The 17,323-nt window shown below is 33.6% G+C and overlaps 1 protein-coding gene across 1 annotated transcript in view; it reads left to right on the top strand.

The window, feature by feature from the left end:
- The window catches only part of LOC132747583 (E3 ubiquitin-protein ligase TRAIP-like), a 29,347-nt gene extending 18,249 nt beyond the window's left edge, over positions 1-11,098 (top strand). Inside the window, exon 6 of the mRNA XM_060737003.1 lies at positions 10,152-11,098. Coding sequence (XP_060592986.1) covers positions 10,152-11,098 — 947 coding nt within the window. The remainder of the gene's footprint in view (positions 1-10,151) is intronic.
- The last annotated feature ends 6,225 nt before the right edge of the window (positions 11,099-17,323 follow it).

The following is a 17,323-nucleotide window of genomic DNA, read 5'->3' as shown; positions in this document are numbered from 1 at the left end:
ATAAGTTTAATATATGTTAACATTTGTTATTGAAAAATAAAGACTTTCGATTAAATCTGTTTTTGCATAAGGTCTATCTACTTTCAGTGATAAATATGATTTACTTGTAGGAAATGAAATTAATGTTTCTAGAATAGTAAAAAGAAATACATTGCTTTTTCAACATGACTTTTATCAGCAAAAATGGGGCAATCTAAAACATGATGTCATGAGTGTAAGGTTTGGTATGGTTAACAGTGTTTGAATCTGTCTTATCATATTTGGCACTAATAATGTTAGGTGACTCATGTACCATGCTGTTACACTTGGGTTATTATATTTTGCAAATATTTTAAAAAGCATATAACTGACTTTATAATGGCAGTTTTAGATATTTGGCAATGGGGGTGTGCTGAAGAGTTTTGGACAATTTTCTGACTTATTATTTTTAAAAATGCATAATATACATTGTATAGCCCATTTTGTCTTTTGAATGGGCGACTTAGTGGAGGTATTCACTTTGAAAGTCACACCATGTAATAATAGTGTGATTCCTTTTTCTTAATTATAGCATAAAATCGGCTATTTTTCCCTCTTTTGCCCATGTTAGGGTTCCCTCTGGGTCAAAATTAGTTTGCGCCACCAAATTCGCCAATCAGAAAAAGTTGGAGCCAATGGCTCCAAAGTTGGAGCCAGCAATACTGCAAGGGAGACATGCCTGTCTTTAGCAATTATATCATTAAGATTACAAACATATATTTACAATGTTTCATTTTATTACAGCTGCACATGTTTATCTAAAATATAGACATAGTATTCTGTGGTTTTCAAATTCCATTTGAATAAATACATGTGACAACATAAATGTAATCAAAAACTTCATTTCATATTAGCTATGAGGTTTGGAGTTCCTGTTTTCCACCGTTTTGCCTATAGCACTGCAGCTCTTATCACTTATTCATTCTCACTGACTGGACTGAGCCAAGATCTTTCCAGCTTCTACCCGACATTCTGGTGATCTACAGATACAAAAAAAAAAAAATACAAAAAAAAATTACTGCAAATTGACTTCATCTAAAAATTAATAAGAACAAAAAATGAAATAGATACCAAGTACTTTTTAACAATGAAGAATATTGTTTATTTTAATAGGTTTTGCATGTGACTAGACATTTCAGCACTTTACATTCAGATATGAAAATATAAACGCTGCAGTAAACGGTGGCTTTAGATCAATTATTAGTGAAATTATTTTTTAATTGTCATCCAATTTTTATATTTCAAACTGTAATTATCTTTAATCAGTTGACGAGCCAACTTACCTAAATTTCAATGTTTGTCAACATTACGGACGATCTTTCATTTCTCTGATTCGCTACTAACACCATTTGACCACATGTGTAAATTATCAGTGCTCCAAGTCAGAGGATTAAAGACGTAAATTGTTCCAATTAACACATTGACACTTTTATCTTGTCATGTTCCCGAAGTGTCACACAATTGATGACATAATTGATGATACAGTTTGAAAACAAACTAATCGCGCGTGACCTTTCACATTAGGGCCGCTTATGTAATTGACGCGGCCGCTTATGATATTAAAGTGTACTAGTTGTCGGATGCTTTTATCTTACGTTGGCGCCAGTAAAATTCGCCAATTAAAGATTATATGCACCAGAATTAATATTTTGTCGCATTTGGCGCCATTGCGCGAGCGACAGCGGGGAACCCTGCATGTTATAACGGGGCCAAAACCATGCGTTAACATAGTCACGCGCTCTTGTTATAGCCCGGTTTTACCTATGCGCAATACAGTACAGATATCGAGGAATATGCAAATTTCTGCGAGTATCGAGTAATCTCAAAAAGCGTGACTCCGAGTGGATTATAAATTTCTCGGGTGAAAAAGAGTGACTCCGAGACAAAAACGAGTGACAATTTTGTCCGCGGGACTCCGTGAATCTCCGAGTCAAAAAGAATGACTCCGAGAAAATAAGACTGATTTGGTACACGTATGCTTTATTTAATTATTAATTAATTTAATGCTCTACCTCTAAATAAAATCCTTCAACGCATGTATTATTCATTCAAAATAACAATGTTGTCGAAAATTCTCCGTTGATGTAAAGTACATGTATCACAAGTGAAAACGAAAGTAGACACACTTGATTCATTAATTAATTAAAGGAAAGAATAACCGATGATTTCCCGCAATTCCCGTAACGCCCAGTGTCAAAAACCTATTTTATTTAGTATTTCTGCGTCATCTCAAAAATAAAACCATGAATTATAAAACAAGAACATTGAGATTGGCAGTGATTTTTTAAAGGCATGGCGGTCTTTTTCAATCCACATACGTACATGTACAACGCATGCCCGCTTGCTGTGACGATCAAATATGTTCATATGCTATTATAAAATTATTGTTTTATCATCTATGAACAGTACATGTACGTGAAATCGGAAGTAGTGTAATCTTTGTCAAAATTGTTTTATTATTTTTATAAAATGACATGATATAGATGATGTACAAACCATAAACAAATATAACAAAAAGACAAATAAAATGATCATTTTATTCTTTGCTGTTTTTATTTTTTGTCAATCTGTGTAATGCTGATTACAGGTGAATGAATTACGGGAGCAGTGCGCTAGGTAAGTTGAACGGCCTCTGTCAACTTGTTTAACACCTCTATAACTCTTGAATTCCTCCATAATGCCTGAAATAAAAAACAAAAATCTTAATTTATTAATGATCATCACAAGACAACTGACTTTTGATATCAATATCGACATACGCATACATATGACTTTGATAACAGAATGAGACTGACAGTCATTTTCGGAGATATTCTTGGAATAAAATTACAACAATATATTACTAATTTTGATGCAGCTTTATTTAGAAACGATTAAGTTAATGTTAATTCTCAAAAATTATATATAAATCAAGTGTCTTCTAATTAAAACAGCGGATGTGACAGGTTGACACGTAACTAAAATACATGTAAACAATGGATTATGAAGAAACGTACATGCACATTATGACAATTTTTAAAACTATACGAACCAATATAAAAGTTGGGAAAGTCAATTTTTTTGATGTGCACATGTTATCAATGATTAAAATATTATGAAGATCGAAACTCATTTTCCACATTGAAAAAAAATAAACACAACACAATATTTGGCACCTGAAATAAATTAGAACGGCACGTTATCGGTATTTGATTCATATAGAAACATTTAAGATTAAGAAGTTTATATAATTAATTCATTTCTTAAAGAAGTATAAAAAAATGTTGGGCCGTTATTATATGGAATATTTTAAATCGCTTTTTGTTTTTGATAGAATTTCGGGTTCCTGTGGTTATTGCTACTGACCTAATTAATTGGGATAAAAATAAACTTGAGAACTGATGACGCTTACGGTAGTGATTTTTTCTAATCAAATGTACCTTTCAACTGTTTCAGGGTAAATTGAAAACAACAACCGTAAAAATCATCTTTATTTTCGAATGGTAATCTAAAGAATTGAATTAAATTTAAAATGAGATTGCACTTGCATTTATTTACACCAGCTAGACACTGACACGGAGTTACGCAGTAATTCTCTCTCGGAGTCACGCGCTTTTATTTTCGTCTCGGAGTCACTCTCATCACACGTTTCTCATGCGGAGTCACTCGTTTTTATGGACAAATACTCTCGCGGAGTTGCGAGTATTTTCCTCGATCCTCGGAGGATTTTGCATATTCCTCGATATCTGTACTGTACATGCAGGGCCCAGAAAACATACAAAAAATGATGATTTGGCCTGTTTGCCAGAGTCATGTGCTCTTGTTATATTGGAATTATTAATTCGAGGGCCTCAGTCGCATATTCAAGTAATTATGCCGGCAATACGGCGTATAGACATTGCCGCTTATCTTGGTTGTCGCCCTTTCTTAGAAACGGACAGTTGTCAATGTAAACAAATAAAATCTGTCATTCAGTTTAGTCCCCTGATTAACTTACAAAAATGGAAAGCATAAAATGAATATAAGAAAACGTTGTTTTATTGATGTTTATATTGATAAATGTTCATTATGTTTCTTTGAGAGAATAATGTTTTATGCCTGATTTTTTTTTATGTAATCATATTTTATTGCTTGAAACATGTACACGTAACATAGAGATTACATTGATACAAAACAGAATACAATAAATATGAATAAGGAAACATGTATGTTAAGCCATTACCAGATATATACGCCTTTCTACGCCTTTTTCACCCCCCTCTTTTGCTTTCTCAAATGGTGAAAAAGTGCCTTATTTAGGCCCCCAGACACTTATTTTTGTTTGAGAAATGTTGTTTAAAAAATTAACCACTTTTTCGGCGCGTCCCCCATCCAAAAGATACATCAGGGGGTTGCCAGAAGGGGGATGTGCCCCCTTCTGTTTGGGGGGTTTGAAGGGGGGAGGAGTCCCCCTCATCGCCAAGAAAATTTTGGACTTGTGGAAGGCTAAAAATGGCCCAAGGTCGATCATAATGTAACGTGTAACCAATGCTGAAAAGCCTTTGACTCTATCTCAATCCATTGAGAAGTGGCAGCACTTTGAAATCAATTTTGATGGAAAAAATCAACGCAAAATAGTGATTTTTGGCATTTTTGAGATGTCCCCTTGTTGCCATGGTAACAGGAAATTTCAGACTGAGCATGTTGTTACAAAGGCAATGGTCCAGTCAACATTTGTGCCAAGTTTGATTAGTATTGAAGCAGTTTTTATAGTTTTATAGCAACTTGAACTTGTAACGGGAGACTTTTCAATGAAAACAGCCATTTTTCACAAAATGCTCATGGGGTAACGGGTTAACAGTTTGAAGCAAATGGGTTGGGCCACAAGTTTTACCAACATTAATGAAGACCCTTCCCAGACAAGTTTAAATAACAAAATGTTCATTATAAGGATACAAAACTTGTTTGCGTAATAAATGTGTTAGGCGAAGAAACAAGAAAACTTTTTAAACTTGCGTGCTTAAAAAACCGATTCTGAAATTGAATCTGTCACTGATCTTTTCCTACCGCCAATCTGTAACCATTCTAGGAATTTCTGAGGCCCCTGTTTTGTCTTTGGTAGAGTAATGTTATTAGTCCCCTACTGGCTTAACCGGAGGGGACTTTAGGTTTACCCTCCGTCCGTCTGTCCGTCTGTCTGTCAGTCCGTCAGTCCGTCCGTCCACAAAACTGGATCCCGCGATAACGCAAAAAGTACTGAAAATATTTTTATGAAACTTGATATATGGATAGATGGCAGTATGGAGATTATGCACGTCTTTTTTTTTTCTTCCTATGTTGAAAATTCTGGTTGCTATGGCAACAAATAGTCTGAAAATATGGCAAATTTAACACATAAACTGGATCCAGTGATAACTCAAAAAGTACTGAAAATATTTTTATGAAACTTGAAATATGGCTAGATGGCAGTCTGGAGATTATGCACATCTTTTTCTTTTCTTCTTATGTTGAAAATTCTGGTTGCTATGGCAACAAACAGCCTGAATTTCAAGATTTCTGATTTAAATTTTTCAGCTTTTTCACTATATGTTCTTTATTTCTTAAGGTGTTTACTTCAAACTTTAAATATAAGTTTCTGGTCATCAACCACATCATATGTGACAAGGTTTATAACTCTAGCACAAAAAATATCAGTATTACCTCCCTTGAAAAAATGTTGTCTTTTTTAAATAACTTCTTTATTTCCTAATGTATCTACTTCAAACTTCATATATATGTTTCTTATTATCACTCGACATTTTTGAGAAGGTTAAATACTCTAGCAAGACTATTTCCAGAATTATGTCCCCCTTGCAAGGATTTTATGTTTGTGTTTTATATTTAATATACATCATGAATCTGCTTTAAAATTTTATGTTATAATAGCGTCAACGCACGTTTATTTCGTGTTATAAAGTCTGCAGAGTCCCTCGGAACTGTTGAAGCCCTTGCCCTACCGGGCTTGGGCACCAGCCGTTCCTCGGGACTCTGCAGACGTTATAACACGGAAAAACGTGCGTTAACCCTATATTATTCCTTTAAGTTAAGGTACAAGTTATTTCTGAATTCTCTTGTTGTTTTATTAACCAGTTGAATTTGTTTAATGGACTTGCCCTGCATTGAATTGTAACAGTTCATTTAAATGTTTCAGTATCAGAATGGAAAACTTGATCTGTGGTCAGTATGGTGTCTTGTCAGACAGCTGGCCTGGCTCATCTGGCTAAACACTCAAGTTTCATGGTTTTTGCAGTTTAAGGTTGAAGCACTGATAATCATTAAGCACCTCACTGTTTCTCTCACATCTTTTGTTTCAAACCTACTATTTTAAAGTGTGAATGAAACTTTGTGACATGTTAAAGTTAAATAGGAATAAGTAACAATAAGCAAATTTCAAAGGGAATGGAAATAGATATTTTTGAAACTCGAATATGTCAATTTATAAAAATAATAAATAGAGGATATTAAATGAGTGCAGTTTAATACTAGATTTATTGAACGAGTTGAATAAAATCATATTATGTGAGCCTCTGGCGAGCATAATATTGTTTTATTCAACGAGTTCAATAAATTTAGTATTGAATCTACAAGAATGTAATATTCTATTTATCACATTTATAAAATAAGAACAGTAAACTGTTAAAATGGGTAATTTTTCAATGACGCGCCCATAGTGTAACGCTAACATAAGCGCGCTTTAACATAACGCAAATGACGTCATGTCAAAGTGTTATTACACTAGTGTAATATCGTTTTTATTAAATGACTTTATTACACTTTTGCGTCGCGGTTTATGTGATAAATGACGTTATGGGTTATTTTCTCATGCCTGCAATCATTAATATAATTGCGTATATTATAAATGTTGAAAAAGATGAGTTTTGGCCATGTTGCACTGGTGGAAACCCCAGGGTTATAGTGTGGTGAATGTGGGGCGGTGGGCAGCTGGTGGGTGGGGAAAAACTTTCGTAACAGTTTTCTTAGTAACTACTTATCACAGCCCCTTGATATTTGGCATACAGCATTGACACAGGGTTCCATACTGTGGGATTTGATTTCAGGTCTGTCGTACATCCACTTCCTGTTTAACAACTTAGTTAAATTTTTGACATTAATGGTCAGTGGTAGGAAATTTTTCTCAGCAACTACTAATCACAGCCTCTTGATATTTGGCATACAGCATTTACACATGGTCCCATACTGTGGCATTTGGTTTCAGGTCTATCGTTCATTCACTTCCTGTTTAACAACTTAGTTAAATTTTTGACATTAATGGTCAGTGTTAGGAATTTTCCTTAACAGTTTTCTCAGCAACTACTTATCACAGCCTCTTGATATTTGGCATACAGCATTGACACATGGTCCCATACCGTGGGATTTGATTTCAGGTATGTCGCTCATCCACTTCCTGTTTACCGACTTAGTTAAATTTTTGACATTTAAATGGTCATTATGGTTAACATTTTTTGTAACATCACAGCCTCATGATATTTTGTATACAAATGCAACCCGGCCTTTCCTGTCTTTGACCCATTTTTTTTTGTCAATACAAGATGACTATTGTCTTTATTATTTTTATAGTGTTTGAACATTTACCCTCGCCCCACAATCAACACTGACTCTGTGCTGGCTTATCAACTGTTATCTCAATATGAAAAATTGATTTTATTCTTTTGTATTTTTTGTTACTTGATCACTTGTACAGAATTATTTTATTCATCGTTCTACTAAAACTTTCCCTTCCAGATGCATATAAAGCAAACTGAATTATTTTTTAATGAACTGGTGTGGACGAATAGAATACTCACTGTCTTTGGATTGAAATTTAATACAAATTAATATGGAAGTATTATACTTAAAGTGAACTGGTTTATAATGAAAGGTCTATAGTACGAGGGGTGTTCGGGAAGTTTAAGAACTTTTGCTGTAGTTTAATAAATAATAGGAATTGAAAAACAAGAAAAACACCATAAAATATTTAATTCTTTTACAGCCAGCTGTAAAAATTACAATGAAAAACATTAAACAATAAGTAAATTACAATTCTAACACTATCGGAATTTTTTCTATAAAGACAAAGAAGGCCGGAAGCGTGCATTATTCTACAACAATGCACTCGCCGTTCTTATTATCTCCCTGTGTATTTCCACATTGAAGGCGCCATTTTGTTTAAAAAATCTGATAAATTAAAACAATTTTTGTCGAATTTTGTTGTGAAAACTATCTAGAATGAAAGAAAATGGTCTAACTAAGAAAATTAATCCGAACACCAATATCTTAAATTCAGTCGTTAACGCTTTACAGACGTTTAAAGTGTTGTTTACGTGACGTCACAATGTAGCGCCAAACAGCACGTGCAAAACAATCAAATCAAGTACGCTATTTTAATGTCGCAAACGAGTTTAGTTTTACATTTATTTCACTTTTAATCATTTGTATTTCGCTTGGAAAATTATAAACTGAAATAAATAAACAAACAAAGTTGTATCAACGTTTTCAAAATTCGTTATTTTCAAAATGTTTCTACACACGGTAGATTTAACGACAGTTTTTTTCAACCCACTGGAACAGCCTTTAAAGAACGTTTCTATTGGAAACTCTGAGGCGAAAACAAATTCAACCACCAAACATAAAGTCCAACGTTATAATAATAATTATATTTTTTCTTGACGTGTTAGAATGGAAATAGATATCAATTCTTCGTGCATTATTGTATAATAATGCAAGTTTTTCGTTCAAATGCTTTGTAATTAATCACTCAGGCCAGTATTGGCCTTCGTGATTATATTACTACGCATTTGGACTCAAACCGTGCATTATTCTACAACAATGCACTCAGAATTGATATCTATTTCCTAAATAAAACAAAACATACACGTCAGTGCTAAATATGTTAACGTCAAATTTCCCCGATATCGACTCACTTCTCGACGTAATCTCCATTCACAGCGATACATTTTCTATGCCTCTTGAACCATTTGTCGTACCTGTCCTCGTACCAGATGTTGTCGAATGACGAAACTATTCTCTGGGTTTCAATTTGTAGTTCCAACCCGGAATCAAAGCGTCGACAATGCGGCTGTGCTTTGATTTCCGGAAAAAACTCGAAAATCCATCGGCGCGAGGTCCAGGCATCCTCTATTGACTCTCTTCCATTTCGGAACATGTCATGCCGTCTTAATACTAGTGATTTACAGCATTTCTTTGTTGTACTAGATGATACATTTCCGTTGGTGTCTTTTCTATTCCTATACAAAACTTGATGATTGCCCTGACTTCAACGTCGCCTATTGACGTCATTTTTCTCTTGATTTGTGTAAGCACCAGTGATGTTAAAACTGTTGTTATTCAAACCATTGTAACGATTTACAGGTAGAATTTTCAGGAAATGACGTTGACGTTGTATTTAACGCTCTTGCTTTTTCTTGAAGTTATCCATTGAAATTTAAGAAAATTATAATCAATTAAATATATCGGTACCATTATCATAAATACGATAAAATCTGAGTGCTCCAGGTATGCATTATGCGGTTCCTATAGAAACAAATTTTGAGCGTATTTGTCTATTCTTGTTAGTAAGCGTTATACTACATATTGAGCACATATTTAAATAACATTTTGTGAAATATGGATAAAAACGCACCATAAAGGAAAAAAATACAGCAAAAGTCCTTAAACTTCCCGAACACCCCTCGTACAATTGATACTAGTAGATAATATTGATAGTATTTAGCATCAGACATAGCAACAAAGCACAAAGTAATTATTTAGGCGCTGTTGTTGGTAAATGTGAGATACATGGATGGACATTATCTACATTACATAGCAAATAATAAAACGTTCTAGAACAAAATATTATGATTTATCATATAAATGGTCACTTTATTTCTTGTAACTTTTATCAACAATCTTTTTTCTAGCCATAATTTATAAGAATATTCAAATGATACATTTCTATTGCTAAAATTTATCATTATTTGAAATAGTTTTGGAAAATTTGCCAATTATAGACAAACCCATTTTAAATTTAAAGTCTTAGATTTATGCTAACAATAAAGCTGTAAGAAAATGCTGTTGTTTAATCATGGTAATAATTTGGCAAATAAAAGACAAAATAGAATGTGTTCTCATTATTTAAGGTGCCGAATCTGACGCAGCTGATATCATTTCCAGTGCCGGGGAAGGTGGGAGTGCCGTCCAACATTTGTCAAGGCAAGTGGCATTTATGAAGCGTGAATATGAGAAACTAAAATTAGAAAAACGTCAAATGAAGGAACATTACGAGAAAATTCAACAGACAGATATGTCGAAAAATAAGAAAATTAATGATCTAACTAAACAATGTGCAATATTTCAGGAGCAGTTGGAACGCTCAGAAGGTGATCTTAAACTCTCCGAAAAAGAGGTTGAAATGTTAAAAAACAAAAACAGGAAGTTACGAGATAGACTTAAATCAGCAATAAGTCCTAGTTCTAATCCAGGGAGTTCAAGTTTTACAAATTTATTGGACGAGAGTATGAAACTGCAGGCATTTTCTGCATCGACACCAAAATTAGAACACCCGGAGGGTAGCCAGAATATTGACTTGGACTTGACACCAGACTTGTTCACATCACCTGTTCAAAATACACAAGCTGAGCATTCCGAGAAGCCCAGTTCTTCCTGTGATACTGCTTTATCTGAAAGGTCATTTGGAAAATCCCAGAAAAGATCGCGTGATAGCGAAGACACAGAAAACCAGGAACAAACAAAATACCTCAAAATAACGTCTGCAGCGGAGAAAAATGCTCAAAAGTTGAAACGTATCAAAAGTGAAAGTGCTATCAAAGGTTCTAATTCTATAACAACATTAGCTTCCATGAATATATTTAAGAAACGTGAACTTGGGGAGCGCAGTAACAATCAACGTAGCATTATACAGAAGGGTTTTGACGGCCTTGGGGGTCATACTACGCATATAAACCCTATTGGAAACCCTTTTAAAAAGCCGACGGTCAAGAAAAGCTCTAGTCAAAGTAAACTGTCCAAGTTCAGTAAAACACCATCGTTACCAAAACTTGATAACTTTGTGATTATTGATGATTAGACTTAAATTGTAGCAGTTTTCTAGATTACTGACATGTTGACTTGAGAATATAATTATACATTTTATATATAGAATCATCGTTACAGAGATAGTATGCTGAAATGTGTCATTTACTATCATAAAACAGCAATTGTTATAAGGCTATAGTGTTTGCATGCCAGTTGAATTGATTTCATTCCAATAGTTAGTTATTTAATGGTATAATTCTAAAGAATAGATGTGATAACGTTTCCTATTTTTGCTCTTATATTTTCACTGGTACTTTACACTTAATATATTTTCACTGGTACAGTAAAAAACTCTGAAAAACAGGACCCTGTCTGGACAAGGCCAAAAGTCTGGTTTTCAGATGGTCCCTGTTATCAGAGATTTTATATTACAGTCATCTTTTATTTATAACAATATCTTTGTAAATGGTCTTCTGTTTTCTTTTTTCTATGTTTATGATATTCTAAGAACCAGAATTAAATAAGTTATTAATGACAACAAAAATAAGTTCATTTTAAACTTTACTTTTTTATTTCATATAAAATTATTTATTTAATAAATAATCACATAATAATGACAATTTTGCACTAGTTAACTGTTCTATGAGCATTTTCATAACATTATATATTGTATGTAATGTGTACAATATGCATATATTCATCTTGGGTAATGTGAATTTAAGTTCATACATAATTATGATTAAATCATGTTAAAACAATTAATTGACATGCAATGTAACAAACATTCATTTAATTTGTGAACATTTATTGATGTATTCTTTGAGTTTACAGTGTTTTTCCCCCCTTCTTTTTGGGGGAAGGGGGTTGAGGCCCTTTTGAGGGGTAAAATGCAATAGGAGGGGGAATTTTATTTCTTCACAATTGAGGAGAAACGAAAAAGAATCCAGTGCATATTTTAATATACCACTTACCACTGTAAGATTTACTGTTTGTGCGACATTGTTTTTTCTTTCCGGTGGAAAAGGGGAGCAACTCTTGCAACACACTCTTTTTCTTGATATATGGATCTAAAATATCGACACTCATCACTGTGGGTTCGAATCCAGACAGGGACTTTTTGAATTTTTTTCATGTGAGGGAAGCTATCCAGCTTGCTTACGAAACATGGGTGGTTTCTACTCGGGTACCCATTTGTGCCTTTGAAATAATGGGTGGAAGGGCACCTTGAGGTCTTCCTCTACCAGTAAAGCTGGAACGTCGCCATATGAACTTTACTGTGTCGGTTTGTAATAACATTAAAACTCAATAAAAACAATAAAAGAAATATCGACAGCAGAATTTTAAACTTGCTGAGACGCCCTGAGTAGCTCCCTTTACCTACTCGGGAACGATTTGTAAACAACCTTGCTTAACAGTAAGTCTTTCGGCAGTTAGTGGCAAAAAAATGATATTCATTGCAGGCAAATTCGGGCTGCCGTATGGGGAAAAATTTCGGCTTTTACTATGCTATTATATTTTCACTGGTACATAGTTTACACAGGTTAATGGTACATAGTTTACAAAGGTTAATTGATATGAAACTCACCTGTTAGTATCTGCACATTCATAGTCCTTGTAATTTATTTTTATTTACCAATCTACATCTGATGAAGTTATTTATAGCTACAATAGACATTTTACATATTGTAACTATTAATTTTTGTTTGTTTTCTTTTTCTTTTAGTTGTTAGACTAGAAGCTGAGATTGAAGTTATCTTTTGGTTCTTCACATATCTGTTTCTAAAAAGATTGTGAGGGGTATAATAGTTTAGTCCAGCAGTGATGTTTTTCACTTAATTGGAAGAGGCCTTAGCCACTTGATTTTGGGAAAAATTATCTCTAAGATTGCTTATTTGGGAAGTAAAATAGCATGTTTAAGTTAAGATTTTTGAAACGGCATGATTTTAAAGAAAATTTCAATTGGGAAGAGACCTTTTATCAGAGTGTGTTATATCAGCAGGAAAATCACTGTCCATTCTGAAATTTTTGAATTATTTTTGCTGATTTATTTATGAGAAACTAGTGCTAGATATCCTTGTTTACCTTGTTACATGTGGGCTTTATTTTGAATCAAGTTTAATTGATTAACATTTTGTCTCTCATCTAAGACTTTAAAACAGTCTGTCATTACTCGTTATGACCTTGACTGTCGGGGTAAAATTATGAAATTTAGCTAAATTGTTACAACTTTATCATTTATTAATGGATTTGATTCAGGAATAACCCTTATGATGAAACCAACTTGTTAAATAGTTAAGTTATGACCTTGACGTTTTTGTAGTTTTATGAGCTACCATGCTTTGTGTATTTGCTAGATAGCCATTAAATCTGATAATGATGATATACATTATATATTTTATAATAAAAATATTACAAATATCATAGCAAACTAATAGTTGTTGATCTTGTGTTTTTATGTGCATCCAGAGTATGGAGAGGGGCGTCCCTGGCCGAGTGGTTTAGGCTGTTGACTTTAAACCACTTGCCTCATTGCTGTAGGTTTGAGTGGCATGTGCTTTGTCAGATTCTACATGTGAGGAAGCTATCCAGCTAGCTTACAGAGCGTCTGTGGTTCAACTCGGGTTCCTATTTGTGCCTGAAATAATGTACATTATATAAGCACAGCGGAGGAAGTGTTACACAATGGATGGATTTCTTATGATAACTTGTCAAGGAGTTCTTGTGATAACTGTCACAGAGTTTGTCGGAAAACTATTGTATATGCTGCAAAAACTCTTGTCAAAAATGGTAATTTTCATCTTTAAAAAGTGAGTTTTAGGTGCTAAATTAATCTCTGATGATTAAGCTTGCCTTACATATTGTATTATGTGTCAAAAACTAATTCATAGTCTCTTGCTTAAAATCTGGTAGTTTTGAGTAAAATTTTCAAATTAATTGCCATTTCACAAGTATTGGCCTGTTTATTTCAAGTCTACATCCTTGCCATACATAATAACCTAATTATAATGCAAAATTGCAAACATAAAGCCCCGAATAACAAATTTATACCCGATTTTTCAAATGTCGGGGAGTTCTTGTGATAACTCAAAATATGTCCTGGAGTTCTTATGATAACTTTTGTTACTGCCAATGTGTTTCTTGTGCTAAATCACGTCACGTTTTAGCTTTTTTTATTATTCAGTAAGGTTGTAAACCATTATAAAATGAAGTACAAGTTATCATAAGAACTCCATCCCTCATGTAACACTTTCTGCTCCGTGATAAGGGGCACCTGAGGTGAAACTGGAAAGTCACCATGTTACCTATATTGTGCTGGTGTGATGAAAATCCAACCAAATAAAAACAACAAAAGAACAGAGTATGAAGTGGTCTATCCCTCAAACTTTCTGTCACACTGACTAATTGTATCTTATAGTGCCTTTATTTATGTACAGATAATTGTAACATGTTTGAGGTTTTTCATGAACCACTATTGGACAAGGGGTTTCATATTTGAATAAGTTTTTAAGGGTAAAATACTATATCTCTTGAAATACTTTTATAAAATACACAGTATAGTAAAATTATATTGTTTCCATAATCTTCTGATCGATTCACGAAAAAGTTGTGACATAAAATGTCTCTAGTATTTAACACACATGAATATTGTAAGTAAAAAGAATAACATGTTCCAGGACAAAATATTATGCTACTTTTTTAAGCAAGATTTTAACTGTTTAGCAATGATCTTGTGCATGTGCCATTTTCTTTTACGGCATTTAATATATCACCATATTTCTTTCATGCAGGCATTTAAGAGGTATTCACATTAAAATTTAAACAATCATTTTTGCAGTAGATAAATTATAAAGTAGCTGTCACTGATGTGCAAACCATTGATATTTTACTTAGTATAATTATATTATTAGTAAATGCTCTAAAATTATAATATTTTCTTTCAAGGTCTGTAAATTTTATTAATGACTGCAGAATATAATTGAATGTCAAGACTCGTATATCTTTCATGGATTTCGAGTGAAATACTCCCATTGTGAACTTACAAAATTCTTGGTTATAAAATTCTGCATTCAAATTTCTCGTCACTATGTAAAACTCATATATAGTGAAATCTTTGTTTTGTAATTTCTACTTAATCAATGCTCCTTTTTTTACTGTCAAGCACTGAGAATAGTTGCGTAACCCACTTCAACATACAGCTTTTGATTTGTACAGAATTTATTTTAGTTTGATTGTGTAGGAAGCTATAGACACAATTACGAATTCTGTTCCTGGAACCAACCAGCACTGAGCAGTGAGTGTAAAATTCTTGCTCAATAAGACAACGACTTGCCCCTTAGGGGTTTGAACCCATGGGGCTAGCGATCATTAGAATACTAGTCCCACATGTTAAACACTTGGCCATGCCGTCAAAACTTACTTCAGCTTTTGTTGATAAATAAGTCTACTTTAAGAAATAAGATACATGAAAAATGCAATTAGATGGAAAAAGATGTTTCTGACATTAAATGAAAGGATTAAAGTGAAGAATCCTTCCCCCAATAAGTGGGTGTATACAATCTGACGAGATTTGTCAGATGTCACAAATAAAACTTTTATGTATAATATCTAAAGAATGCTTAGGGTTTAAAGATGAAGTGGGAAGATCGATCATGACTAGAAGATGACCCCTGTCAGTTGGAAAAAGGTCAAGGTCACTATGACATTTATCTTAAAAGCTTGTATGACCAATAACTAAACAATGCTTTGGGTTTAACTTTAAAGATTAAGTGAGGCGATTGATCATGACTTGTGCATGACCCATACTGATTTGGAGGTCAGTTGGTCAAAGGTCAAGGTCACTGACCTTTACCTAAAAAGCTTGTCTGACAAATAACTAGAAAATGCTTCGGGTTTCACTTTAAAGAGATTGATCATGACTAGTACATTACCCCTACTGATTCTGAGGTCAGTTGTACAAAGGTCAAGGTCACTATGACATTAACCTTAAAAAGCTTGTCTGACAAATAACTAGAAAATGCTTCGGGTTTCACTTTAAAGAGATTGATCATGACTAGTACATTACCCCTACTGATTCTGAGGTCAGTTGTACAAAGGTCAAGGTCACTATGACATTAACCTTAAAAAGCTTGTCTGACCAATAACTAGAGAATGCTTTGGTCTACAGTTCTTATATTTGATGCTGATCATGAGATGACCCCTATCGATGTTGAAATCAACTGGTTAAAGGTGAAGGTTATTAACTGTAACCACCTAAATCATTAAATATTGGATTAATAGTGATGTTATGACATTGGATTGAGAGTGATGTTATGATATTGGATTGAGAGTGATCTTATGACATTGGATTGAGTGATGTTATGATATTGGATTGAGAGTGATCTTATGACATTGGATTGAGTGATGTTATGATATTGGATTGAGAGTGATGTTATGACATTAGATTTGAGTGATGTTATGACATTGGATGAGAGTGATGTTATGACATTGGATGAGAGTGATGTTTGACATTGATTGGCAGAGTGATGTTGTGACATTGGATTGAGAGTGATGTTGTGGGCATTGGATTGAGAGTGATGTTATGACATTTGGATTTTGAGAGTGATGTTATGGACATTAGATTGAGTGATGTTATGATATTGGATTGAGAGTGATGTTATGACATTGGGATTGAGAGTGATGTTATGACCATTGGATTGAGAGTGATGTTATGACATTAGATTGAGTGATGTTATGATATTGGATTGAGAGTGATGTTATGACATTGATTGAGAGTGATGTTATGACATTAGATTGAGAGTGATGTTATGATATTGGATTGAGAGTGATGTAATGACATTAGATTGAGAGTGATGTAATGACATTAGATTGAGTGATGTTATGACATTGATTGAGAGTGATGTTTATGATATTGGATTGAGAGTGATGTAATGATATTGGATTGAGAGTGATGTTATGACATTGATTGAGAGTGATGTTATGATATTGGATTGAGAGTGATGTTATGGCATTGATTGAGAGTGATGTTATGATATTGGATTGAGAGTGATGTTATGGCATTGATTGAGAGTGATGTTATGATATTGGATTGAGAGTGATGTAATGACATTAGATTGAGAGTGATGTTATGACATTGATTGAATGTGCTGTTATGGCATTGGATTGAGAGTGATGTTATGATATTGGATTGAGAGTGATGTAATGATATTGGATTGAGAGTGATGTTATGACATTGATTGAGAGTGATGTTGTGACATTGGATTGAGAGTGATGTTTATTT

This window comes from Ruditapes philippinarum, unplaced genomic scaffold (genome assembly GCF_026571515.1).
Source record: "Ruditapes philippinarum isolate M1 unplaced genomic scaffold, ASM2657151v2 ctg4346_1_1_1_1, whole genome shotgun sequence".
NCBI lineage: Eukaryota > Metazoa > Mollusca > Bivalvia > Venerida > Veneridae > Ruditapes > Ruditapes philippinarum.
This window is presented reverse-complemented; position numbering and strand designations above follow the sequence as displayed.